Source organism: Anabrus simplex, chromosome 10 (genome assembly GCF_040414725.1).
Source record: "Anabrus simplex isolate iqAnaSimp1 chromosome 10, ASM4041472v1, whole genome shotgun sequence".
In the NCBI taxonomy this organism is placed as follows: domain Eukaryota; kingdom Metazoa; phylum Arthropoda; class Insecta; order Orthoptera; family Tettigoniidae; genus Anabrus; species Anabrus simplex.
The window spans coordinates 115,049,467-115,073,627 of NC_090274.1; the positions used below are offsets into that span (position 1 = coordinate 115,049,467).

Here is a 24,161-nt window from a genome sequence, read left to right on the forward strand (position 1 = left end):
AGAATACAACAGTGAGTGGTTCTATGTATTTGACGTTGCAATAAAGATTATAATGTATGAGTAGTGTACCGGTAGGCTACGATATACAGTGCAGAGAATCACAATGAAGCAAATGAACATAATTCCAAGCGGCAAATAACAATCGGCGATTCATTTTCAAATGTCGTAAAGGTGTTTAAAAATTATAGAGAGCAATTTGTAATAGATACAAAAAAAGAATTCATGCAAGCCAACATGCCTCCAAAAAAATAGGATAATCCTGGCAGGAAGAGAATGAATATTAAAGGAAAGATAAATAATACTGTCTTTACTGTAAAATATCATGGTATTGGTAGGCCTATTGTAAATAAATCGCCCGTCTGAGAAGTAATAATGGTATTGTTTATATGTCCCACTAACCACTTTTACGTTTTCTGGAGATGCCGAGATACCGGAATGTTGTCCCGCAGGAGTTCTTTTACGTGCCAGTAAACTAGTCACGCGAGGCTGACGTATTTGAACTCCTTCAAATACCACCGGACTGAGCCAGGATCGAACCTGCCAAATTGGGGTCAGAAAGCCAGTGCTTTAAGCATCTGAGCTACTCAGCCCCGACCGGGGAAAAAGAGCATATCCATGAACATCTTCCAGAGCCACATTACTTTGAAAAATGCAATGAAAGCACATCTGGTTGAGAAAGTGAAAGAAGACAGTGTTAGCAAAGTTTTAGTTGGTTTTATAAAAGACCACTGTGAATTTACATCCAAGTGCTTTATGGTTTCCATCGTCTAATGTGGTCAGCGAGAGGAGCTTCTCTGCTTACACAAAGACACAATCTGACTGTCGCACAACTCTGCATCCTGATAATGTTGAAACCATGCTTAGTTTGTACTTTGGAGGCAAGTAATTCAATGTCTAAAAATGTAGGCTATATATAAATGTATATCACAGGGCAGATCTCCTAACTTCATTTCGAAGTATCAGTGATTTATTTGCCGGCCCCGTGGTGTAGGGGTAGCGCGCCTACCTCTTACCCGGAGGCCCCTGGTTCGATTCCCGGCCAGGACAGGGATTTTTACCTGGACCTGAGGGCTGGTTTGAGGTCCACTCAGCCTACGTGATTAGAATTGAGGAGCTATCTGACGGTGAGATAGCGGCCCCGGTCTAGAAAGCCAAGAATAACGGTCGAGAGGATTCGTCGTGCTGACCACACGACACCTCATAATCTGCAGGCCTTCGGGCTGAGCAGCGGTCGCTTGGTAGGCCAAGGCCCTTCAAGGGCTGTAGTGTCATGGGGTTTGGTTTTTTTTAGTGATTTATATATTTATTTCTATAACAATTTGCATATTTGGTTTTTCTAAGATTTAATAACAATTATATATTACAAGAGTTTACTTTAAAACCCCTTATCACAAAGTTAGTTACATTTACCCTATACGCTACTACAAGGAAGATTTCGCAGGAAACATCGATCAGTATAACAATTTATTTCACGAAATACCTACCGAAATAGTGTCAGTTTTAACACCGAAATCAACAGTTTTATTTCACCAAAAAAAAAGGCCCCTACTCATTGATTAGTATACCAGGCAAAGTATTCACTGGCATCTTGGAAGGTAGGGTGCGATCAGTCGTTGAGAGGAAGTTGGATGAAACCCAGTGTGGTTTCAGACCACAGAGAGGCTGTCGGGATCAGATTTTCAGTATGCGCCAGGTAATTGAAAAATGCTACGAGAGGAGTAGGCGGTTGTATTTGTTTCGTAGATCTAGAGAAAGCTTATGACAGGGTACCGACTGAAAAGATGTTCGCCATACTGGGGGACTATGGAATTAAAGGTAGATTATTAAGATCAATCAAAGGCATTTATGTTGACAATTGGGCTTCAGTGAGAATTGATGGTAGAATGAGTTCTTGGTTCAGAGTACTTACAGGGGTTAGACAAGGCTGTAATCTTTCACCTTTGCTGTTCGTAGTGTACATGGATCATCTGCTGAAAGGTATAAAATGGCAGGGAGGGATTCAGTTAGGTGGAAATGTAGTAAGCAGTTTGGCCTATGCTGACGACTTGGTCTTAATGGCAGACTGTGCCGAAAGCCTGCAGTCTAATATCTTTGGAACTTGAAAATAGTTGCAATGAGTATGGTATGAAAATTAGCCTCGCGAAGACTAAAATGATGTCAGTAGGTAAGAAATTCAAAAGAACTGAATGTCAGATTGGTGATACAAAGCTAGAACAGGTTGATAATTTCTGGTATTTAGGTTGTGTGTTCTCCCAGGATGGTAATATACTAAGTGAGATTGAATCAAGGTGTAGTAAAGCTAATGCAGTGAGCTAGCAGTTGCGATCAGCAGTATTCTGTAAGAAGGAAGTCAGCTCCCAGACGAAACTATCTTTACATCGGTCTGTTTTCAGACCAACTTTGCTTTACGGGACCGAAAGCTGGGTGGACTCAGGATATCTTCTTCATAAGTTAGAAGTAACAGACATGAAAGTAGCAAGAATGATTGCTGGTACAAACAGGTGGGAACAATGGCAGGATGGTACTCGGAATGAGATAAAGGCTAATTTAAGAATGAACTCGATGGATGAAGCTGTACGCATAAACCGGCTTCGGTGGTGGGGTCATGTGAGGCGAATGGAGGAGGATAGGTTACCTAGGATAATCATGGACTCTGTTATGGAAGGTAAAAGAAGTAGAGGGAGACCAAGACGACGATGGTTAGACTCGGTTTTTAACGATTTAAAGATACGAGGTATAGAACTAAATGAGGCCACAACACTAGTTGCAAATCGAGGATTGTGGCGACGTTTAGGAAATCCTCAGAGGCTTGCAGGCTGAATGCTGAGAGGCGTAACAGTCTACAATGATAATGAATGTATGTACGTATTTTACTTTTTGTATCACAGATGAATGATGTTAATGATATTACTAACTTTTCTGCCTATCCTGCTGTGTAACAACAATCTGTTGAAAAAATACACACGGCAGGTTACACCAAGCACATCAATAATACCTAGTTAAGAGGGTAATGGAAAAGTAATGGGAGTATGGAAATGATATGGTGATGACTTTCATCGACATTCAAAAGGCATATGACAGGTTCCTCAGGACTAAAGTTTGGGACAGTCTGGTGCAAAAAGGAATTGGACAGGGATTAATAAAATATTAATAAAAATGATTGTACAAGGAATATTGTAGTTGCATGCAAACACAAGTTTGCAGGACACGTTGGTTCAAAATCGCTAGTGGGCTGAGACAGGGAACTATCGCCAATCTTGCTTACAATAGTAATGGATGACATTAGGACAGCAAAAGCAGCATAGGGAGGAAGAGAAATTAACATGTTGTTATTTCCATATGATATTGTGATTTGGAGAGAAGAGGACATGAATCTTCAAGAACAGTTGTATATGGTGAACGGGAAGATCGAAGGCTGTAAAGTGAAAATAAGTGTAGAAAAGAGTAAAACTCTTCTTATGACTAGAGGGAAGAAAAAAAAGGAAAGGTCAGATTATTACACTTGCTGACAAGCCCCCCTGGAAGTAGTGGAGACGTTGAAATACCTGGGGAATGAATCAATGGAGAATGCTTGACTGGATGTTGAAATTAGTAAGAGGATTCAGGCTGGAAGCTGTTTCTATCATAGTGTAAGAAACATGTTATGGGACAATGATGTGCCAATGGAAGCAAAGGAAACTATGTACAAGATGTATTACATACCCATGACAACTTATGGAGCAGAAATTTGGACAGTGACAAAGAAGGATGAGAGTTTAATATAGTCCTCTTCCGTGTAAGGACGTACCCTAAGGGTGCAACCTTACCCTTTCTCCCCTGTAATATTAAGATATTGATTTATGGTTACTTTTCTTGCTGTTGGGTCTTTTTCAGTGTCGGTAACCATACAGTTTAGGGACCCTACTTGCTGATACGACGTCTTACATTTACCGTTAATCTGGCACGTTGGCAACGTTCAATCACTGCTCTAGCGTGAAGTGCGTGTTGCCACCGCATCGCCGTTAAAGTCAGTAGTGATACATTTGCAAGAATATTTAAAGCATATTTTCTTTTTCTGTGGGATTGTAAATCTATTTGGCTAATACCAGGTAAGTAGGATTGTGGCATGTTAGGATAATGCATTTAATAACATAGTTTGTGTGAAATGATGAAAGTGCTCAAATATGTCAGTCTCATGTCTAGATCTACCGGTACATGAAATAACTCTTGCGGGACGAAATTTTGGCAGTAGAACTTATAACATTATTATTTTCAAATCCGCAGTGAACTTGAAAGCTGACCTAAATTCTGTTCACGGTGCTTGGCACATTAGTATTCTTATATGTTTCCTGATAAGCTTGAAGATATAACCAGCCTGCAGGCTGAAAATATGCCCAATAATCTCTCTCCTTACTGGTTACCGGTATTGAAGAGAGAAGGAAATATTCGTGCAAAAGAAAGGGAAGTCATTGGATGTCTGGAACTTTCGAAAATCACACGGCAAAGACTTATTAAATAAATTGCATCATTTAACACGCCCCTCTTTTCAAGAATATGGTTATAGTACGCCTACTGTATATCAAAATAAAGACAGATAATTTAAGTGAGAAAGTGTGTTTATTTCCTTAATTCCTCATTGAGGAGATATTCATAATTATCTTGATTTATTTCATCTTATCTTTTATCATTTACTAGGGTAGGGAAACATTCATTATCGGTGTTTACATTGAGGTTAGTTTGTTATGGTTATGTCTGATGACTTTAATATGTAACCAGGCAGGTTGGCAGCAGTGATCAGCCATTACAAAAAAGAGAAAAGAAGAGCATCGGGCGGCGATATTTACTTTCTGGGGTATTTCCTTACGTGGCAGTTACTATACAGGCAGCCGACATGAAATTTTTGAGGAGTATGATACAGAAGGGTAGAATAGACAAAATAAGGAATGAGAAAATCCATGAAGGAATTGAAAGGGTGCTCGCAAAAACGGGCTAATCAACATTTTGTCAGAACAGAGATAAATCAACTTTTGCAACTGTCAAAAAACAAAAATTATACCACAAAAATTATATTTTTTTTCATTATTTAATCTTGATGTAGTACCTTTAAATTATCAATAGCATATATTGGAACTGTATTAAAAATGAAAAGTGATTGGAAAAATAAGAATATAAAAAATGGAAGAAATTGACTTTTTCGTTGACCTAGCTGTGGTTAATAGTTTACCTTAGATTCGTAACCAAACTTTATTTTATGATCATACAATACAAAAAAGGTGTTTTAGTAAACTAGACATAAAGATACCGTCCCCCGTAGTGTAGGGGTCGTGTGCCTGCCTCTCGCCCGGAGGTTTGATGCCAGGTCAGGGATTTTTGTCTCAACCTGAGGGCTGGTTCGAGTTCCACTTAGCCTACGTGATTAGAATTGAGGAGCTATCTGAGGGTGAGGTAGTGGCCCCGGTCTAGAAAGCCCAGAATAATGGCCGAGAGGGTGCATCGTGGTGACCACGTGGCCTCTCGTAATCTGCGGGGCTGAGGAGCGGTCGCTGGGCAGGGTAGAGCCCTTTTAAGGCTGTAAGTGCCTTGGTTTTTTTTTTTTTAGACATGACGTCCCATTGGAAGGCCATTTTGTTCATATATTATTCTGTTAAAAACAACATAATTATTGTTAAAAGTAAACTTAACCAGACTGATGAATTCTTCTATTTCGAGTTTACTCAGTTTGCTATGTTGGTGCAAGTTACGTTGTATGATGGAAATGGTCTCTTCTAATGGAATGCTCGGGTACATATTCTTAATGTCGAAAGATGCTAGTGAGTGGTAAGACTGAATTTTGAGGTTTTTAGTGTTGTTGCAAAATTCTATTGTGTTTTTAATGGAAGTTTTTGCTTGATGGACATGTTTAAGGAATTTTTGGATGAATTGGGCTAGTTTGTAGGTAGGGCTGGTTCTGAAATTAATTACTGATCTTATTGGGGTGTTTTCTTTGTGAATTTTGGGGAGTGCTCTTGCTGTTGGAAGTGGGGTTCATGTTAATTAATTTACTGGCATTTTGTTCACTGAGGATGAATGAAGTTTTCTTAAGTAAGAGTTTCAGATTTTTCTGAATGTTTTGGCTGGCTGAGGTCTTTTTTGATTGTTTTGTAATTTCCTTCTTGAATAAGTTAGTGGTTTTTTGGATGTAGTCTTCTTTGTCTAATATTACGGTGGTATTTCCTTTGTCCGCTTGTGTAACTATGAGATTGTTGGATTTTATTTTCTCTTTTAACTGTTTGATTTGTTGCTGATGGGGTGCTATTGTTAGGTTTGTTTTTTTGGTTGTTAGTCAGTTTTGTTAATCTTTTTCTGGCCTCTTCTTGTTGTGTGGGGATTTTACTAATTGCATGTTCAGTTTCTGTAACTAGGGTGTTTAATTCATATCTTGATTCCAGACTCCAATTGAATTTTGGTCCTCTGCTTAAAATTTCAGTTTCATTAAAGGTTGTTTCAGAGCTACTTACGATTGGTGGGTTGAAATTATGTTCCCTGTGTATCTCTTTCCAGTGTCTGAGTCTGTTTTGTTCAACTTGGGTGATGTGGAGTGATTGGTATTGTTGTTTGCTTTTTTGAGGTTACATATTTTCTTGTCTAGAGGGCGATGTCACAGTCGATTAGTAATACCTGTCAACTGCCATTCTGTAAAGAAAATCTGAAATGAAAGATCAGAACATGTTTTCGTTGTTAACTCTTTAGAAATAAAGGCTAAGTAAGCGATCACTTAATTTTAATACTCTACACTGAAATTAAGTAACAGTGTGATACACCTCAAGATATGGCAGAGCGCATCACTGATTTCAGAGGTTAGATTATATTTTCTCGTGCCTGGTTATATTTTGGTAAGGCTATTTCCATGTAAATTTATAGCGAGAATGTCATCACTTTCCTGCTGGTGCTTGAAATGTTTTCGTGGTACATACATGGTTAACCCTGCTGTTCTGTTCACTTTTACTTTATGAATATACTGTTCGGGTCAATATGACCCGACATACCAAAATGCTGTAGAAATTTTGTAAAAACATACAAATGTGTACAGTTGTTAGGTATTGACATTGTTGTTCTATTCCAATACCTTGATGATGATAATAATAATAATAATAATAATACATCTTTATTAGAGAGAATTTCCTATTTATATTTTCACATAAATTTAAAAGACCAGAGAGTTTTCAACACAATTATCTTAGCAAACACTGCAGTTCTTTTCTTAGTTTTCTTCTTACTGATTGGAGTGTGGACGCTAGTAGCTGACATGCGTTATGCAAATATGTTTACTATATTTTACACACAATGTGTTTCTTTTATTGTCATTGTTTGATGGGCAGAACATACATCGTGCACGTTTCGTAGATTTTCTTGTTACTGACGCTGACACACCGGTTACATCTTTAGGCTTTTGGATGCTTCTGACCATTCTCAAAGAATCTTCTGTTCTTGGAAAATGCATTCTTTATGCAACCTGTTTTCTTATAAGTGACTTTCCAAGTTCCTCCAAGAATATTCTTCTTCTGGTCAGTTTGCTCGTATTCCATTTAGGGTCAATCAAGTCCACAAGATATGCACTATAAGCTGATACATCAAGAAAACTAGAAAACTAACATTGGCCACATTTTGGTTTTTCGTTTGCATGCATAGGCCTATGTACCTGATAGCTGATCAAGCATGTCTACAGCCCCTTAGGTTGAATTATAGTCCAAAATCCTTTTTGGCTTCTTATCAGCCGTGTCACTGATTTCCTCATCATGGTGGAGAGTGAAAAGCTAGTATCTCCTTGAAGGTCATTTTATGTGGAAACTCAGGCTTTTTTCTGTATAGTTCCCAATATAGCCAATTTCCTTTTCAGAAGCAGCTGTTCCTAATTTTATGATGTAAAAACGTTTCCACATGTTCTGACCATGTAACTCAAAAGCGAGATCAGATGCTACTCTCATTCCCTGATTTCTTTCTGGTGCCACTCCAATTGCCTGCTAACTCCAGCTTTGGACATCATCAAGAGTAAGTGGTGGTGGTGGTGGTGTGCTGGTAGATCCAACTGCCATTTTATATTCCCATTTTTAGGAAGAAACGTCTCTACACCATCTTGTGCAGGCTGTGGACTGTTGTAATTGTCATCAGAACACACTGATATAGATGTTGATTTCCATAGGGCGCGTGGCTGTGAGCTTGCATCCGGGAGATAGTAGGTTCGATTCCCACTATCGGCAGCCCTGAAGATGGTTTTCCGTGGTTTCCCATTTTCACACCAGGCAAATGCTGGGGCTGTACCTTAAGGCCACGGCCGCTTCCTTCCAACTCCTAGGCCTTTCCTATCCCATCGTCGCCATAAGACCTATCTGTGTCGGTGCGACGTAAAGCCCCTAGCAAAAAATAAAAATTCCCATAGGGAATTGAAATATTTGTCCCGAACGAGTAAATTTATAATACCAATGTAAATGGTCCGTTAGTGGACGTTTTAAAATTTCCAGTTAGCTGAATTTATAATGTCCAATAACGGACCATTTACATTGGTATTATTAGAACACACTCTTTCAGATGCATTACTTACATGATCTTCGAACTCGGAAAGTGATTCTTCATCTCACCAGGCACTTACTAATTCTTCCAACTCATCAGTCAATGATCTAATCGCCATGGTTTCACAATTCAAACTGAGCAGAAACGAAGCATTCAGATTGTTGAGAGCTGCTAATTATGACTACCTAGGAAGAGCAAGAAACAAGGCTGCTGTTGTAAACGCATGGAGGCTTAGTTGATAGTTGAGAGCAAGTTAGAATGACAAATGTCAATATTCCCATAAAATATAACAAAAACAAAGTTAAACATTTTCATTCTTTAAAAGAAATCCGAATAACCGTAATCATAATTGTCGGGTCACAATGACTCGAACGATACATATGGAGCTATTACAGTTTATGCCCATACTACTTAAACTATTTTAAAACCTTTTTAAACGCACGCTGCTCTTCTATTTTCAGACAAAGTCACGGAGTTTCATAAACATTTATTGGTATTTAAAATATGAAAATTGACGCGCATGTTCCTTTCGGGTCATATAGACCCAAACAGAACAACAGGGTTAGGTTAGGCGACGGTGTTTGAATAGGAAAACCGAAGCTTTTGCCACAAAGTGCGATCTTCGGTATCGTTTTCTTATCTACGCTTGCAAGCTCTCTCCTCAACATTCAAAGGCAATGTTTGTGTTGATTGGTAATGCCCATCTACTGCTGTTCCTACAGAAAAATATTTTCATAACAAATACGTAAATAATGTGGTCGACAACAATTGTTAACTTGTTAGAAATAATGGCTAAGAAAACAAACGCTTACTTTTAATGCTGAATTAAGTAAGAATGGGATACACTTCAAGATATGGCAGAGTGCATCATCGATTTCAGAGGTTAGTTTGTATTTTCTCGCATCTGTTTAAATTTTGGCAAGGCTATTATAAAATATATAGCGAAGGTTATCATTTCGCTATTTGCGCTTGGAATATGTTTTTGTGATACATATAGCAGAGATGCCAACTTACGATTCAGTCGTAATAATTACGAATTACCCATCATAACCACGCCTTTACGAATGACACCACAAATTACGATTTTTTAAAATTTTTAAATGTAAGTGTATGAGGTGTTCAAAAGGATACACAAGGAATTACAGCTTGAATTCTCAGAATATTTTCAGATTTCTCAGTAATCATTTATACCCCTGCCCTTTCCTGTCCCTAGTTTAAGAATATTTAAGAGTTTACCGGAAAAATAGCCACCTGTGAAGTATATCATGCGGAGTTGTCTTTGTTTGTCACATGATCAGACTTCCATGCAAGTATGAGAGTTCGTTTGTCTTCGTTTTGGCGGCAAAGTGTGACAAACTCAGTTTCATTGCGGATACTGTGCGCGTGACTGTTGAAGTATTTATTGCGGTGTTGGTTGCCAAATTTACATATATTTCTCTTCTAGGATATATGCTTAACGTGTGGTACAAAGTACAAAAGGTTTCAATTAATGAAGCGATTTCTTGTGCAGGAAAATGCGTGTGGTGACGTTACCGTGACTAGTGATGCTAGTAAGAAACCGAAATACAAGTTTTAAAATTTAGGGAGGCATACTCAAAAGGTTTACCTGTTTTCTGCGTTCCTCAAAATCATCCTTCACACGTGTATTGTAGTGTATGTAGCCGTAATTTGTCTGTTGTGCATGGTGGACATAGCCAAATTCATACAGATAAAATTATGCTGAGGGACACAAACAGGAATTTAACAATTTTTGCTAAATCGTAGGAAGATGAAAGCTCAGTAACAAACGCGGAGTTATGGTTTACGACATTTCTTGTTGAACACAACTTGCCTTTAGCCTGCAGTGACCACGCTGGCAGTTTGTTCGGGAAAATATTTCCCAATATAAAAATATCTTTGAAGTACAGTTGTGCGAGAACAAAAACGGGAGGCTTTGGCTTCTACAGTTGAGGGAAACATAAGAGTTGATGAAGTTCCAGCCCTCTGATGGCAGTAACGATATGAATTACAAAAAACTCTACCCATCAGTAGTGCAGAGGTGCCAACTGTTACGGATTTCCCCTCATGATTACGGTCAAAGGTTAAATTATTGCGGAAAAGCGACATTTCTAGCAAAATTATAATTTCTCCGAAAAAATAAGGAAAGAAGGAAAAATGAATCTTTGTGCATTAGTACTAGACTCTTCGTTTCAATGCTTGTGATTTGGCAATGATACTTATTCGATCGTCACTTCCGTTTGATACGCGTGAGCGTCGTGAAATTCATTGTGAGGAACTCTACTCTGCTATCCTTCACTATAAAATGTAATCTTGTATTATTGCAGTATTAAGTATATCTGCCAGGAACTCTCCCACAGAAAGATTTCTCAGTGTTAATAGGAAAAAACAGAAGGACTACAGGCCTACAATAATCACATCTACACTGTAATCGCTTATTGTTGAAAAGCAGAATATGTCCTCACAGGAGGAAGGATGCTACAAGTAAACTCCCACACTAAAGCACTGCTGCGTGTGAAACAAGCTAACTATAAATATTTTATGACAGAACAGGTAATGTGCAAACTATTGTGTAATAGGATATATTTTAGAATAGATTGTTGTCGGGAAGGGCAAAGAGGGTGTCATTATCCAGAAGGGATGAGTGTGCTTTGGCTTTGACTCCAATATTTTTCAGAGGGTAGGAAAGGGGAATTACGGAAAATCCATTTCAAAGGTTGGCACCTCTGGTAGTGATGATTTTCGATGCGGAATCTCCGCAGATTTCAACGATAATTCTTACAATTCGGTAATCAAACTACAATTAGAGGCAAACGAATATTCAGTGTTTTGGATGATGAACTTAAGAAGAGGGGGTTCCGTGGGATAACTGCGAGGGTTTTGCATGTGATAATGCGAGTACTATGGTGTTTCCCAAGGTATGAGCTCCTTTATTTGTAGAGAAAATCCTAACATTTGTGTGCCAGGCATGTCATCTTGTGCACTTAAGATTGTCAAAAGGGGTGCAGTGCTCTTGTAAATGTTATATGGAACAGTTTTTAATTGATATTTATTACTATTTGTTGAAGAGTTCAAGGAGGCAAAGTGCTTTAAAGGTATGCCAGGAAGTCTTGAGTGAAAAAAAGCCTCACAAAATTTTGAAGTATGTTTCTACGAGGTGGTTATCTCTTCTACACTGTGTATTACGGGTCTTAGAACAGTGGAACACTTAATAAATGCTCTTCGGTTAATCAGTTTCTGACAAGGCCAACTCAGAATTTCTGGAAGTTAAGGAACAATTTTAAAATCCATTTACTAAGCTTTACCTTTTGTTTCTCAGCTCTGTTATTCCATGCCCTTCATGATGTGTTCTCCATACACATGTGACACCATCGACCAAGGAATGTTAACATATGAATAATAACACAGTAAAGGTTTCCATCTATTGTAAATACACTTAGTATTGAATAGGTGGAAACCTTTACTGTGTTATTATTCACATGTTATTCTCAGTTCAATACGGACCAACAACATGAAATTCATAACCCTTGACAAGGAATGTTAAATGTCTGCACAATTTCAACAGTGGGATGTTCCATCCATCTGGTCCCCTTCTATCATGTCCCGTTCGATCGACAATAATTCACGTTGCCTTACACCAACAGCACAGGCTGTGTTGATGCCTACTTTTGAGATCTCGCGTCATACCTTATACCAGTCTGGGTACTTCACGGTACGGTGGTGCCCCTGCGTGTTACCTTTAAATACTGCTATCCCACGACTTTCAGGCATGTCAGTGTAATCAAGGATGCAATAGAATATATGGTTACAACAGTAATACGAACTAGATTGCTCTGACAGTAACTTGCTGTGTTTTTTCCCTTATCCAAACTGTGGTTACCATATCAACCTGACTATTAACAGTTCTCCAACATTAGACCATCTAAAGAATTAATCACACTTCTGAATTAGCCTTTGGCAGTTTATCATATTTTGAAAACCTTGAATCATTAGACTTATCACTTGACCAATCTTACCTTAACCGAATCGGTTATCTAGAAAGGATCATTAATCAGTTCTTCTCGGTTTTTTAACGCGTGTTCTGTGCATACAGTTGCTCATTTTCTGAAAAAGGACCACTTCTTCAAGCCATCTAAATGTAGTGCCAGTTCCTTTGTTTTGAAAGAGCCATATGTTTGGATATACAGCCTTTTCCAACAGACCAGCAGTTGCACGTGGGTAGGGAAAAGAATAAAACAAAAACACACGCATGTGGCCTGATAACCCAAAAGCTTCTAGTTTGCATAATTAAAAAAAAATCTAAACTGACAGCGAGATTAATAGTTTAACTAAAAGGTGTCAGCGATGAATAGTTGCATAAAATGAAGTTATAATGCGAGGTAAAATCAAAGTTGAAAGTTATAGCAACCATGCTCAACTTAATTGGTTTTTCATCAAGATTGAAAAATCATAAATTTAAAATCTACAAGGACTGGTGGCCAATTCATTACAAAAAACAGCGCACTTTTAGTACTGTTGTATTATTGTGCTCAAGTATTTATGATTGATCCAGGTGATAGTGAGAAAATTTAAAGTGAAAAGCTCAAATGTAGATTTTTAAACACTTTTCACATAGCCTGCAGGTTACCTTGAGTTGGATATTTCATGTTTATGAGAGTTCTCCAATCTATTTGGTTCTTAATGTATGGAATTTAAAAAAATGCATTTGCAAGCGACACACCTACTCTTACAATTTAACCACAGTCTTGATTACAGGTTAGATTGTCTTATACTCACAGCTTAAGAAGGTAATGGTGGGGGATAGATCAGAAGTGATAAATGGGAAATTTTATTCTCTGTGTAAATGGAGAAAAAGAAGCCTTCCTCTCCAAATTGGATGTATGGATTGTGAAAATTTGGTAGTAATGGGAGGTTTTAATGCTCAGATAGGATCAAACAGACTGGGTCTTCATGGAATGGATAATAGGACGACAGGGCGAACGTCTCCTAGATTTTTGTGTGAGGAGCAATATGGCTGTAAGTAACACTCTGTTCAGAAAAAGGGACATCCATAAGATCACAAGATATAGTTTGGGAAATCAATATGGAACTGTGATTACATACTCGCCGACCAAGAAATTTGGAAGATTGTAAATGATTTCAGAGTAATTCCTAGTGAAAATTTGAATGGAGACCAAAGGCTGTTGGTTCCAGTTATCACAAAGAGAAGACCTCCTAAAATCTACAACAAACAGACACCACAAATAAAAACTTGGAGACTTTCTGAACGAAGGGTGAAGGAAATGTTTCAAAAAAGTGTTCGGAAGATGTTTCCAGAAATGATCCGAGATCTGCAAATAAGGACTGGAATAACCTGAGGAAAGTATTGGTGAAGACAGCTTAGGGAGTATGTGGAAGGCAGAGCCAAATAAGAAAATCCAAAGAGACAGCACGGTGGAATGAGGATGTAAAAGCTGCTGTCAAAGCTAGAAATTGTGCAAGAAGAGCTTTGTACTGTGCCAGAATGTGAGGAAATCCAAGTGAAATCGAGGATAAGCTATCATTTTACAGAGAAAAAAGATTACAGGTCAAAAGAATAGTTGACATTACCTGAGGAATATTGGTGAAAACAGCTGGGAGTGTATGTGGAAGGCAGAGCCAAATAAGAAAATCCAAAGAAACAGCGTGGTGGAATGAGGATGTAAAAGCTGCTGTCAAAGCTAGAAATGATGCAAGAACTAGAGCTTCCAAACGGAGGGATAACTAGAAATGAAAATGAAATATGAAGATCCATCAAATATAAACAGGATTTTTGTTCCTGAACATCAACAGTTGGTAGGATTGGCTCCACGCTTCTGCTATGCTTAGGCGGGACTGTTACAAATGGGGAGAGCGTGCTGTTTCCCGCCATTTCGTCAGTAATGCACACGATGTCGGAGGAAAAGGTGCAACCCGCCACTCTGCAGCGCATAATTAAAAAATTTCTTTCTCATGAAGGCGTTACAGTGGGGAAATTTGCAGGAGATTGACTGGAAAGTTCAGTGATCAAAGATTGTCAAAGACGTGCATAAAAAGTTCAAGCCGGGACGAGAATGTGTGGAAAATCAGCAACGTGATCGCTGTCCTCAGATCAGCAATACAGACGAAAATATTCGTGCGGTTAAAGACATTATTACAAGCGATGAAAATCATCTTTCTGTCCGTATTGAAAATTTTGCTAAGTATATAGGAAAATTTTTAAAAAATTTTACTTCCACCTATTCAATACAATACAAGATATTGACATCCACCTTAAAACATTTTTCAGAAGTGAGACATGTTTCGCCTCATATTTTGAGGCATCTTCAGTCACTAATCAAAACCTTATTCTGTCAGATAACATTTCAAACATTCTATAGCTATTATACAGATGTTCATGAAATGACTAAAACTCAATTGTAATGATAAAAACCTGTGTTGTTCACTTGATGAAAAAGACGTCATAGGATGATACAGTGGTACAGAAGATGGCTTGAAGCCTTAGTCAATATTAAATTTTAAATACCAGTATATAGTGGAAAGCATATAAAATTATTTCATTAAAAATATACAAAGCATTCAAATGATATTTAAATAATAGGATCTTAAGTGGTACATTAAAAAATGGAGGTGTCTTACAATTATGAGTGGCAGCTGATGGTTTAAAGCCGTAGTCAGAGTTTGATGCATAAGTAGAATAACACATAAGTATGAGGTAAAAGAATATGAAAACGATTACATTAATAAATATAAAAGATAAGGGAAAACATTCCAAAATGCTGGGCAAATGTTGAAGACGCCAGCGTATATTTGCCCTAATGTTTGAATTTCTTCATCATGCCGAAGTTGTAGACATCTCTCTCAGAACGAAGGTTTCCTATTCATCTCTTGAATACTTTGTTCGACGATTCCCAACTTTGGTCTAAGAAAGTGAACATGACAAACTTGAAGAGGAATTTGCAGTTTACCAGTGTGATACTTCCCCGGAATATATTGTACATGGACCTAACATTGATGTTAATTGGGGCAAGATTTCAGAGCTTAAAAATGAAAGTGGACAGATTAAGTATAAAACCTTAAGTAATGTTGTATTTGCAGTACTAAGTGTACCTCATAGTAACTCTCCCACAGAAAGAGTTTTCAGTGTTGTTAGGAAAAATCAGACAGAATTCAGGCCTACACTAAGTACATCTACACTGGAATCGCTTATGGTTATGGTTCTGAAGACGAAAATGTCATCTCAGGGGGAAGTATGTTACAAGAAAACCTACACCGAAAAGCAGCTGCTGGGTGCGAAAAAAGCTCGCAGAACTAACAGGTAATGAGCAAATTTTATTGTTATATGATATACTTTAGAATAGATTGCTGTAGGGCAAACGGGGTGCTTTGGATTTAACTCGTTAGATTGCTGTAGGGCAAACGGGGTGCTTTGGATTTAACTCGTAAAAGTTTTTTTTGGGGGGGGGGGGTGGTTAAAAATGGGATTACTGATAACCCACTTCAAAGGTTGGCACCTCTGCAAATGCATTTCCAAAGCAGGAAACTATGTGAAAAAATAAATTGTAATTGCCTTGTGTTTTTTCAGTAAATGAATTTAAATAAAAAAATTCTGTTTATATGTGATCCCCCCTCGTATTACAGCAGTTCAGTAGATATTTCAATGGCTTACTGAACGGTAATACAACTGATGACACACAAGATTAATTATAATGTAGAAAGTTTGGCCTGTCTGGAAGCAGAGACGGCAATATGTAAAATGAAATCAACAAGTTTGCTGGATTGGATGAGTTCCTTGTGCACATGATCAAAGCACTTGGAGAACCTGGAATACAATGGTTGTACAGAGTACCAAATACAATTTTGGAAAAAAATGAAATCCCAGTGACTGGAATCAAGGGGTTATTATTCCACTATTTAAGAAAGGTGACCGAAAGAAGTGTAACAATAGAGGCGTAACCCTTCTATCTCCTGTCTTAAAAATGTGAACATCCTGGAGAGAAATATCAGAAAATTTCTCGAACCTAAAGTTGAGGAAGAACAAAGTGGATTTAGAGCCCCTGCGAGTGCAAAATGAACTAGACATGATCAATAAGTTAAAATATTTAGGGACCTTCTTTTCTTCTGGCAGTACCATTAACCAAGAAACAGGCAATAGAATACAAGCTACATCAAAATTCTACCATTCTGTTTTTCAATTACTTTGGGATGACTCATTTCACCAAGTTTGCAAGTTCATGCTGTACAAAACATATCTTGTACCAATGGAAGCAGCAACATCGACTAGATCTCCACAAACTCGCCTACAGGCCACTGATTGATGTTCCTTCGGTCATGTCTCCAAAAGACAAGAGGAGAGAAAATAAGGAATGAAATTATTCTGGAACAACTTGTATTGACAGGAGTATGTTGGAAACCTTAGAATTAAGCAGATTACAATGGTATAGACGAATGAGAAGGATGGCTCCAATTAGGGGGGCCCCAAGAGCATACTAGGATAGGAATGTTGTTGGTAAGAGGCCCAGAGGGTGGCCTCGTAGTTCTTCTTAAGACATCTTCTCTGAACGGATGTTGACGATCCACATGGCCAGTTCTGATTTTGACGTTGCAGTCATGCCATGTGCATTTGTTGGAATATCTCTAAGGACCTTCAATGCAGTGGTTTACTGTTGCCTTCCTGCATCCTAATGCCGTTGACCAAACTGGTTCCTCTGCCTTTGGGAACAATTTCTTGTCCCCTGGGCAATAGAGTGCTCTTATCCATTCTCAGAGAGACTGTAGGCACTTGGTATAGGAGATCTCCTTATACCGGGAGTTAATTGGTCCGTTCATTCGTTATCCGCCTGCATATAAAATATTATTTTTATATGCAGTCGTTGCCCCCTCTCTACTGCTCGTGATAGGAAAAGGAAATTTTCATAGACCTTGTCAAACGTGATGTAAATTGGCAACAAAATGTAGAACACCAGCTGTGGATGGACAGGATGAACTTGAAGAGGCTCGTAAACACCCGCACCCGGCTTGCTTAACCGGAAAATAGATGATGTAACCAGGTGAATGGGTAATAATGGTGATAACAGCACTAAGATCACCTTTGGTTCTAGTGCTACGTAGGAGACTGATTATCTATGCGACTGCGTATGAATCAATGGATTTTTCTACAAATATTTCTGATATCAAAATGATTGGAGAAGTTCCAATGATGAACACACCTTTTGGGTCAGATCAATTCAAATTTTGATAGTTGATCACAACATACTCTTAGAAACTGTTAACAATCCTACCATCCTCTAATAGATCCCTCTGTGGATCAGTGGTAGAGTGTCGGCCTCCAAATCCAAGATATCGGGTTCATACCCTGCAGAGGTAGTCTGATTTTTGAAGGCGGAGAAAAGTCCATTCGACACTGTTCAATGTCGGCATGTAAAAGAGATCTAGTAACACATTTGGTGTTTACCTGACAAAATTCATTTAAAAGATATCAGTCGTAGAGAATGCTGCCAAGGAGAGAGTGAGTTTACTGTGTCATCTAGTAGGCCTAGAGCAAAATGGAATGTCGAAATTGACGAGCCAGCAGCCAGATGGCATCAGATTAATATGTTTGCACATGGTATCTGAAGCCATACTATTGTTATCATTTTGTACAGTATCTGTATCTTTTTGGTGTTTTGAGGTTTTTACCTATCATCACATGGAATTTTATTATTCTGATTTTTAATTCTCTTCAGAATATATGTAACTTACTTCAGTGTGATCTTTGTATGGTATTTTGTGCTAAAGTGACATGTTTCAGTGTGTGTTACTAACATTAAAACTTTGTTGCAGGAATTTGACGATTACAGGGATGCAGATGATGCAGTTTATGAATTAAATGGAAGAGAATTATTAGGTGAAAGGTGGGTATTTTCATGTAGATATTTCTTTTATGGCTAATTAACTGGTAATATATTCTTTTAATTGATATACTGTTGATTCTTGCTAATCTGAAGCTCACTAATTTGAATTCTTTAATTTGAACAGATTTTTCAGTAATTTGGAAAAACTCATTGAACGATTAAAGACTTGCGTGTGGTTTTGTTACACCTGTTGGAAGCAACTGTCTTGTAGAGGCTGTCTGCAAGCACTACATTATGACTCGTTTTAAAGTTTTTAGCTGTCGCATGGTTTTGTCGTGAGCTGTTTTGGAAACACAGATTGTACCCTGCACTGCATACAAAACACACAATGTGTTCGTGTTCTCAGTTGAAGTTTGGAAGTTATGGACAGGAAGTATTTATGAGAATATTTCGTTCGTGTAAGTGATAGCATTGATATTTCACGTTAACTGCTCCGCTACATTTGGTGATCCCCACTTAAGTGCCATTTTTTATTGCGCGTGTACACGGACCTAGATTATCCGGGTTAAGTGGGACCGGAACTCATCCGGATTACCGAAAATCGGGATAATCCGAAAAACTAAAAAAAGAAATACAGTGCAAGTTATATAATCTGTTAACATTAGTTGTACAGTAGGGCTGATACTTTTTTTCAATTGTACAAAGAAATATAAGAACATTTTTCTTACATTTACGACTGATTTTTGCACTAAAATAATGTGTGGGTTTTTCATGTTTTACAGTTGTATAGCGTTTGCGCGCTGCACGATCACAAAGTTTTACCAACAACAGTTCTGCCGGTGTGGTTTCAGTCTGATTCTAAGTAAACTGTCAGTTTGTGCAGCTGTGTTGTTGCCTCTCCATCAGTTGTTTCTTCTGATGGAGCGCTGGTTTCATTTTCAAATTCACCATCAGTGAATTAGTAGTGTGTTGAATTCAGAAGAGCGTTTGTTCGAATCCCACCTCGGCCGTCCTGGGAATGCTTTTCCACGGTTTCCCATTCTCGGTTCCAGGCGAATCCCGGGATAGTACCTTTGATAGACCGTGGCCGAATTACTTCCAATTCCTGTCTTTAATTATCCTTGGTGGAAAAGACATTCAAGAAGAGTCGACACTAAAAGAAATACTGTACAAGTAAAACTAAATTTATATTATTTTCGATCTGGATTAATGAGGGCTGGATAAACTAGGTTCTTGTGTACTAGTAATAAAGCATAAGAGGAAAAAAAAAGTTAAAATTCAGGGGCTCACAACAGTGTCCCAATTCAGTTGGCACATTTACTTTTGGTCATTAGAAGCACTTGAAATAAAACTGCTGACCCGATCGGGCACTGGCCGTTAGCCTTTTGTGGGAGATTTGGCACGAGAACTTCAAGCCATGTTGTTTGCTTTTACTATGTCAAAGTCCATTGAGTGTCTTATTTAGATGCAATCAAGGATCTGACTTGAGAGCTGAAACTGAATGTTGTAGCCCGCCACTGATGAGTGCGGCCTGCAGGACACAGACTTGATTTCTTTCATTGTCTGGCCAAGTTGCCGCCAGCTAAACTCTCCTAGGTCGCTGAACATAGGCTTTTGCCTAGCCGACAGGCCTTTCACAGGGAAAGGATCCCTTCAAATCCATTGTCACATCTCTCTATTGAAATACGTTGTAAGGCAAATAATTTGTTCAAATTCTCAGTTGCACCTTGGTATTGACTACGTAAAATCATATGCTTGCCTGATTGGGCCAATAAGTAGCCTTACGTATTATTTTGTAAGTGTTCTATGCTGCGTACCTGACCAGTTTGGGTGGTAGTCAATGGATTACCAAAGAGCCTCTTAAGATACCATGCTAGAATGCGTGCAATTAGTATAAGAGTTCCATTCCACGTTACGTAGAAACAAGCTGTCGTCGGCCTGGTCAGATTGGTGCAGGTATTAACCCATCCCAGTCTGGGCCTTACTATCCCTAACAAACGTTCTGGACTGGGTATTTTTAAGAATATTTAAAACCTATCTCTGTTCCTGTAGGAGATATATGCATGATTCTTTTTTCGTTCTGCTTGTTTGAGCATCTAATTTTGAAAAATGTAGTTTGTATTATGCCAACTTTATCGCTTGAGATTTTAAAATTATTTTTATATTATGCCATGTTTTGCGAATGGAAAAAAATCCTGTCGGATAACTAAGCAAGTACACTTTTCTGAAATACTGTTATATTTAGCCCATTTTGCTAATATAAAATGTGTATTGTAATTACAAAACAACAATAATGAGTATGATATAAAATAATAATTTTTCAATAATGATAGTAATAATTACAATAATGAAAATGGGAGCTCTTATGAAATTTTATTTTAATTGATAAATTTTGTCAAAAGTTACTCAAATGTAAAAATATTGTTCCATTTACCACAAAAGACTTCCGAGAAAGAGAAAATACAGTCTTCTAAACAGACAACTTTACTAATATGTAGACAATATTACGTATTCACGCAAATTTGAAATACACGTAAAGCGAACTCAAGTCATAATGAAATGTAAGTTGTTTCGAATTCATATGTCAACAATATGTTCATTTGCGCATAAACTTATAATATATCATAAAATATCGAAAATATAACTTTCGTCAAGCACATGTTTGCCGCAAGAAGACATGTCTTAGAGCTCACCGAGTGAAAACATCTACTGATGCGTGTTGATCGAAAATATCGTAAATTCTCTGACTTAGGTACATAATACTGCCATCTGCTTAAATACTCTCGTGCCGGGCTGAGTGGCTCAGATGGTTAAGGCGCTGGCCTTCTAACCCCAACTTGGCAGGTTCGATCCTGGCTCAGTTTGGTGGTATTTGAAGGTGCTCAAGTACGACAACCTCGTGTCGGTAGATATACTGGCACGTAAAAGAACTCCTGCGGGACTAAATTCCGGCAACTCAGCGTCTCAGAAGACCGTAAAAGTAGTTAGTGGGATGTAAAGCAAATAGCATTATTATTAAATATTCTCGTAACTAATACATGAAGAAACACGATGTAACCACCAGAATTCATGCATAGCTCGTTCTCAAGTTTTAGTTAATTGTCAAACCTTACTACGGGTTATGCCTGCAGCGCGGCCTGAGCATAATTTCGGCCGCTATAGCTCGCAGTTAGACTGGGAAGAGTTAATACATACCCATACTGCTGGTCCAATTGGACCCCTATGATACCTAATGTGTTGTGTTAATGTATAAATTTTCACAGGTGTGACTGGTTAATCCGGTCTAGAAAGCCAAGAATAATGGCCGAGAGGATTTGTCGTGCTGACCACACCTCGTAATCTGCAGGCCTTTGGGGCTGAGCAGCGGTTGCTTGGTAGTCCTTCATGGGCTGTAGTGCCATAGGGTTAGGTTAGTGCCTGGTTAATAAGATGAACAAAAACCACCCAGGCCCTAACTTGTTTTGAGAAATGTGGTTTAATGAAGGTGTCACTTTATGAAAACAGTTCAGATGTCCTGTAATGTACACATTACATGCGTAGACTTTGGCTACCAGGTTTTGAAAAATATATGTGGAAATAATTTGCGATAATATGGTAATTTTATGAGGTTTGACAGCTGCACAACATTGTCTCTGGATTTTTTTACTCCTGCCAAATTGATACTGTTAAAGAGTCCTGAGCATGCATGCAGGATATTTGGAAAGAAATGCATCCTTGCAATTCTGATTTTACCTATAATAATGGAGGTCTGGTTGCTATGATGAATCTGGCAAATACTCTTTCAGTGTTTATTCCACTTGACCCTGAAAAGTCAGGAATAATTGGATTAATCCATCGATGTACTATATTTCATCAATGCACAGCTCACAGTCCTTGCTAACACCGTAACATTCACTATTATCGATGTCCCCTTAACAGGTTTGTAGAATTAGGTCATCACACGTGAGTGGAGATCTTCACTTTCTCTGCTAAAATATAATGTTTGGTTATTACTTATGACTTGTGTGAATGCTTTCATTGGTCATTTTCACAAGAATGAATTATCAGTTGACTTTTATGTTTATTCAGTTTGAAAGTCGGAAATGTTTAATTACAAAGACAAAGTTTCAAGTGCAAATACATGCTTCTTAAGCTCATAGTTGGCAATTAATCTCCAGCAGCACCGTGGTGGACCAACTGGCTAACAGTTGATATTCTTTTAGTTAAATAATCCTATATTTCCTTCAGCACTATCATGGCTTAATTTCCTCTCTCATCTCTTGGTTTTCTGTCTGTGTAATTTTTTTAGGTGTCCACTAGGATTATGATTAATATAAACACTCAGATACCATCTGCTGAAGTACTACTTGGAACGATGTTTGAAAAGGTGTAAATGAAAACCAGGAGAAGTCTGGCATTAAATTTTGAGGCTGCTTTTGGTGCAGTGGAAAAGTAGTTGTCTGTCAACAACCATGTTTTTCCATATCTGTTCAAGTTATAAGTAATATTTAAGTAGTTTAGAATTTGTTTGTACTGTTCCTTCGTGTCCTAATTTAGTTTTCAGAAGGTGAGTATTATTTCCATCAATTTTGAGGCTTATTTAGACCCAGTCATGAAGTAATACCGATTTGAATTGGGATAAACATTTCTCAGGATTGAACTGCTGGATTATGTATGGAACTGTTTAACAGGCCCTTTTGTGTTCTGTTATGCTAAGTGGTGTGCAGTCTACAAACCACAATTGTAGTGAACATCAATGGGTAAACTAATTAGTAGGAGGTGGATTTCTCGAACCTAAAATTTATAAAGTATTTGTGCATTTGTGACCAAAAGAAATATTGAAGCATAACCTATATAACACAGAATATGATAATCATCAGAATACATATCTGAACTACAAAGACATTTCATTGCTACCTGTTACGTCAGTTTCACATGCAGCATTAAACTTATGATCTTAATCTATAGAATTCTCTGAATTTGACATGTCAGTTTTAGAAATTGAGATACTATGAATACTATGCATGGTCATGCAAGATGTTGAGGGGAGTGAAAACGAATATTTGTGAAGATAAGAATAGTTACAGAGGAAGACCCTTCCAAACCAGCTTTTGTGTACTGAAATATTTTTGGACAGAGAGCTCATGGTAAATTCTTGCTACTATTTGAAATTCCTCATTCTGTTAGGAAGTCTTCATTAAAAGTTTTAAGATATGTGTTTTTTAAGATATGGGCATTTATAAAAACACAAGTAATCCTGGTGATAATAAAAAAGAAAAAGTGCCTCATTTATCATGGTATATTATGATATTGTCTGGAATATGCTAGGCTATATAATGTTTTAAATGTCAAAATATTTTTGTGCACATTAAGAGAGAGAATGCTAAGGAACATGTTTGTATTACTTTAAAAGGTTAAATAATGGTAAGTCAGAAATCTGCCTCTTGCTAATTATTTTAGATTTACTTCGTTCTATCATGGTGGTTAAATTTTTGTGTTTGACACTGCTCTTATTATATATTATCCATACAAGAATTATGAATTTTAATTTTGTAGTATATCCATGCTTCAGATAACGAATATTCACCCTTCTGTAATCCTTTCTGTACATGTGTCCTTGGTTTCTCTTTGTATACATTCAGTCCTATTTATTCCCAATTTCTCAGTATTCGCTTGAGCTTCAGAACAGGCATAAGCTCTGGATGGATTTTGTAACGGGCAGGGCAGGTTACAGGTTATAAGCAGGGGTTTTTTTTTTTTTTGCTAGGGGCTTTACGTCGCACCGACACAGACAGGTCTTATGGCGACGATGGGATAGGTAAGGCCTAG

The 24,161-nt window shown here is 37.9% G+C and overlaps 1 protein-coding gene across 6 annotated transcripts in view; it reads left to right on the plus strand.

Moving 5' to 3' along the window:
• The window catches only part of LOC136882199 (serine-arginine protein 55), a 202,459-nt gene that overhangs the window by 55,488 nt on the left and 122,810 nt on the right, over positions 1–24,161 (plus strand). For all 6 annotated transcript variants that reach the window (XM_067154760.2, XM_067154759.2, XM_067154757.2 and 3 more), the window contains exon 3: positions 18,343–18,413. In XM_067154760.2, coding sequence (XP_067010861.1) covers positions 18,343–18,413 — 71 coding nt within the window. The remainder of the gene's footprint in view (positions 1–18,342; positions 18,414–24,161) is intronic.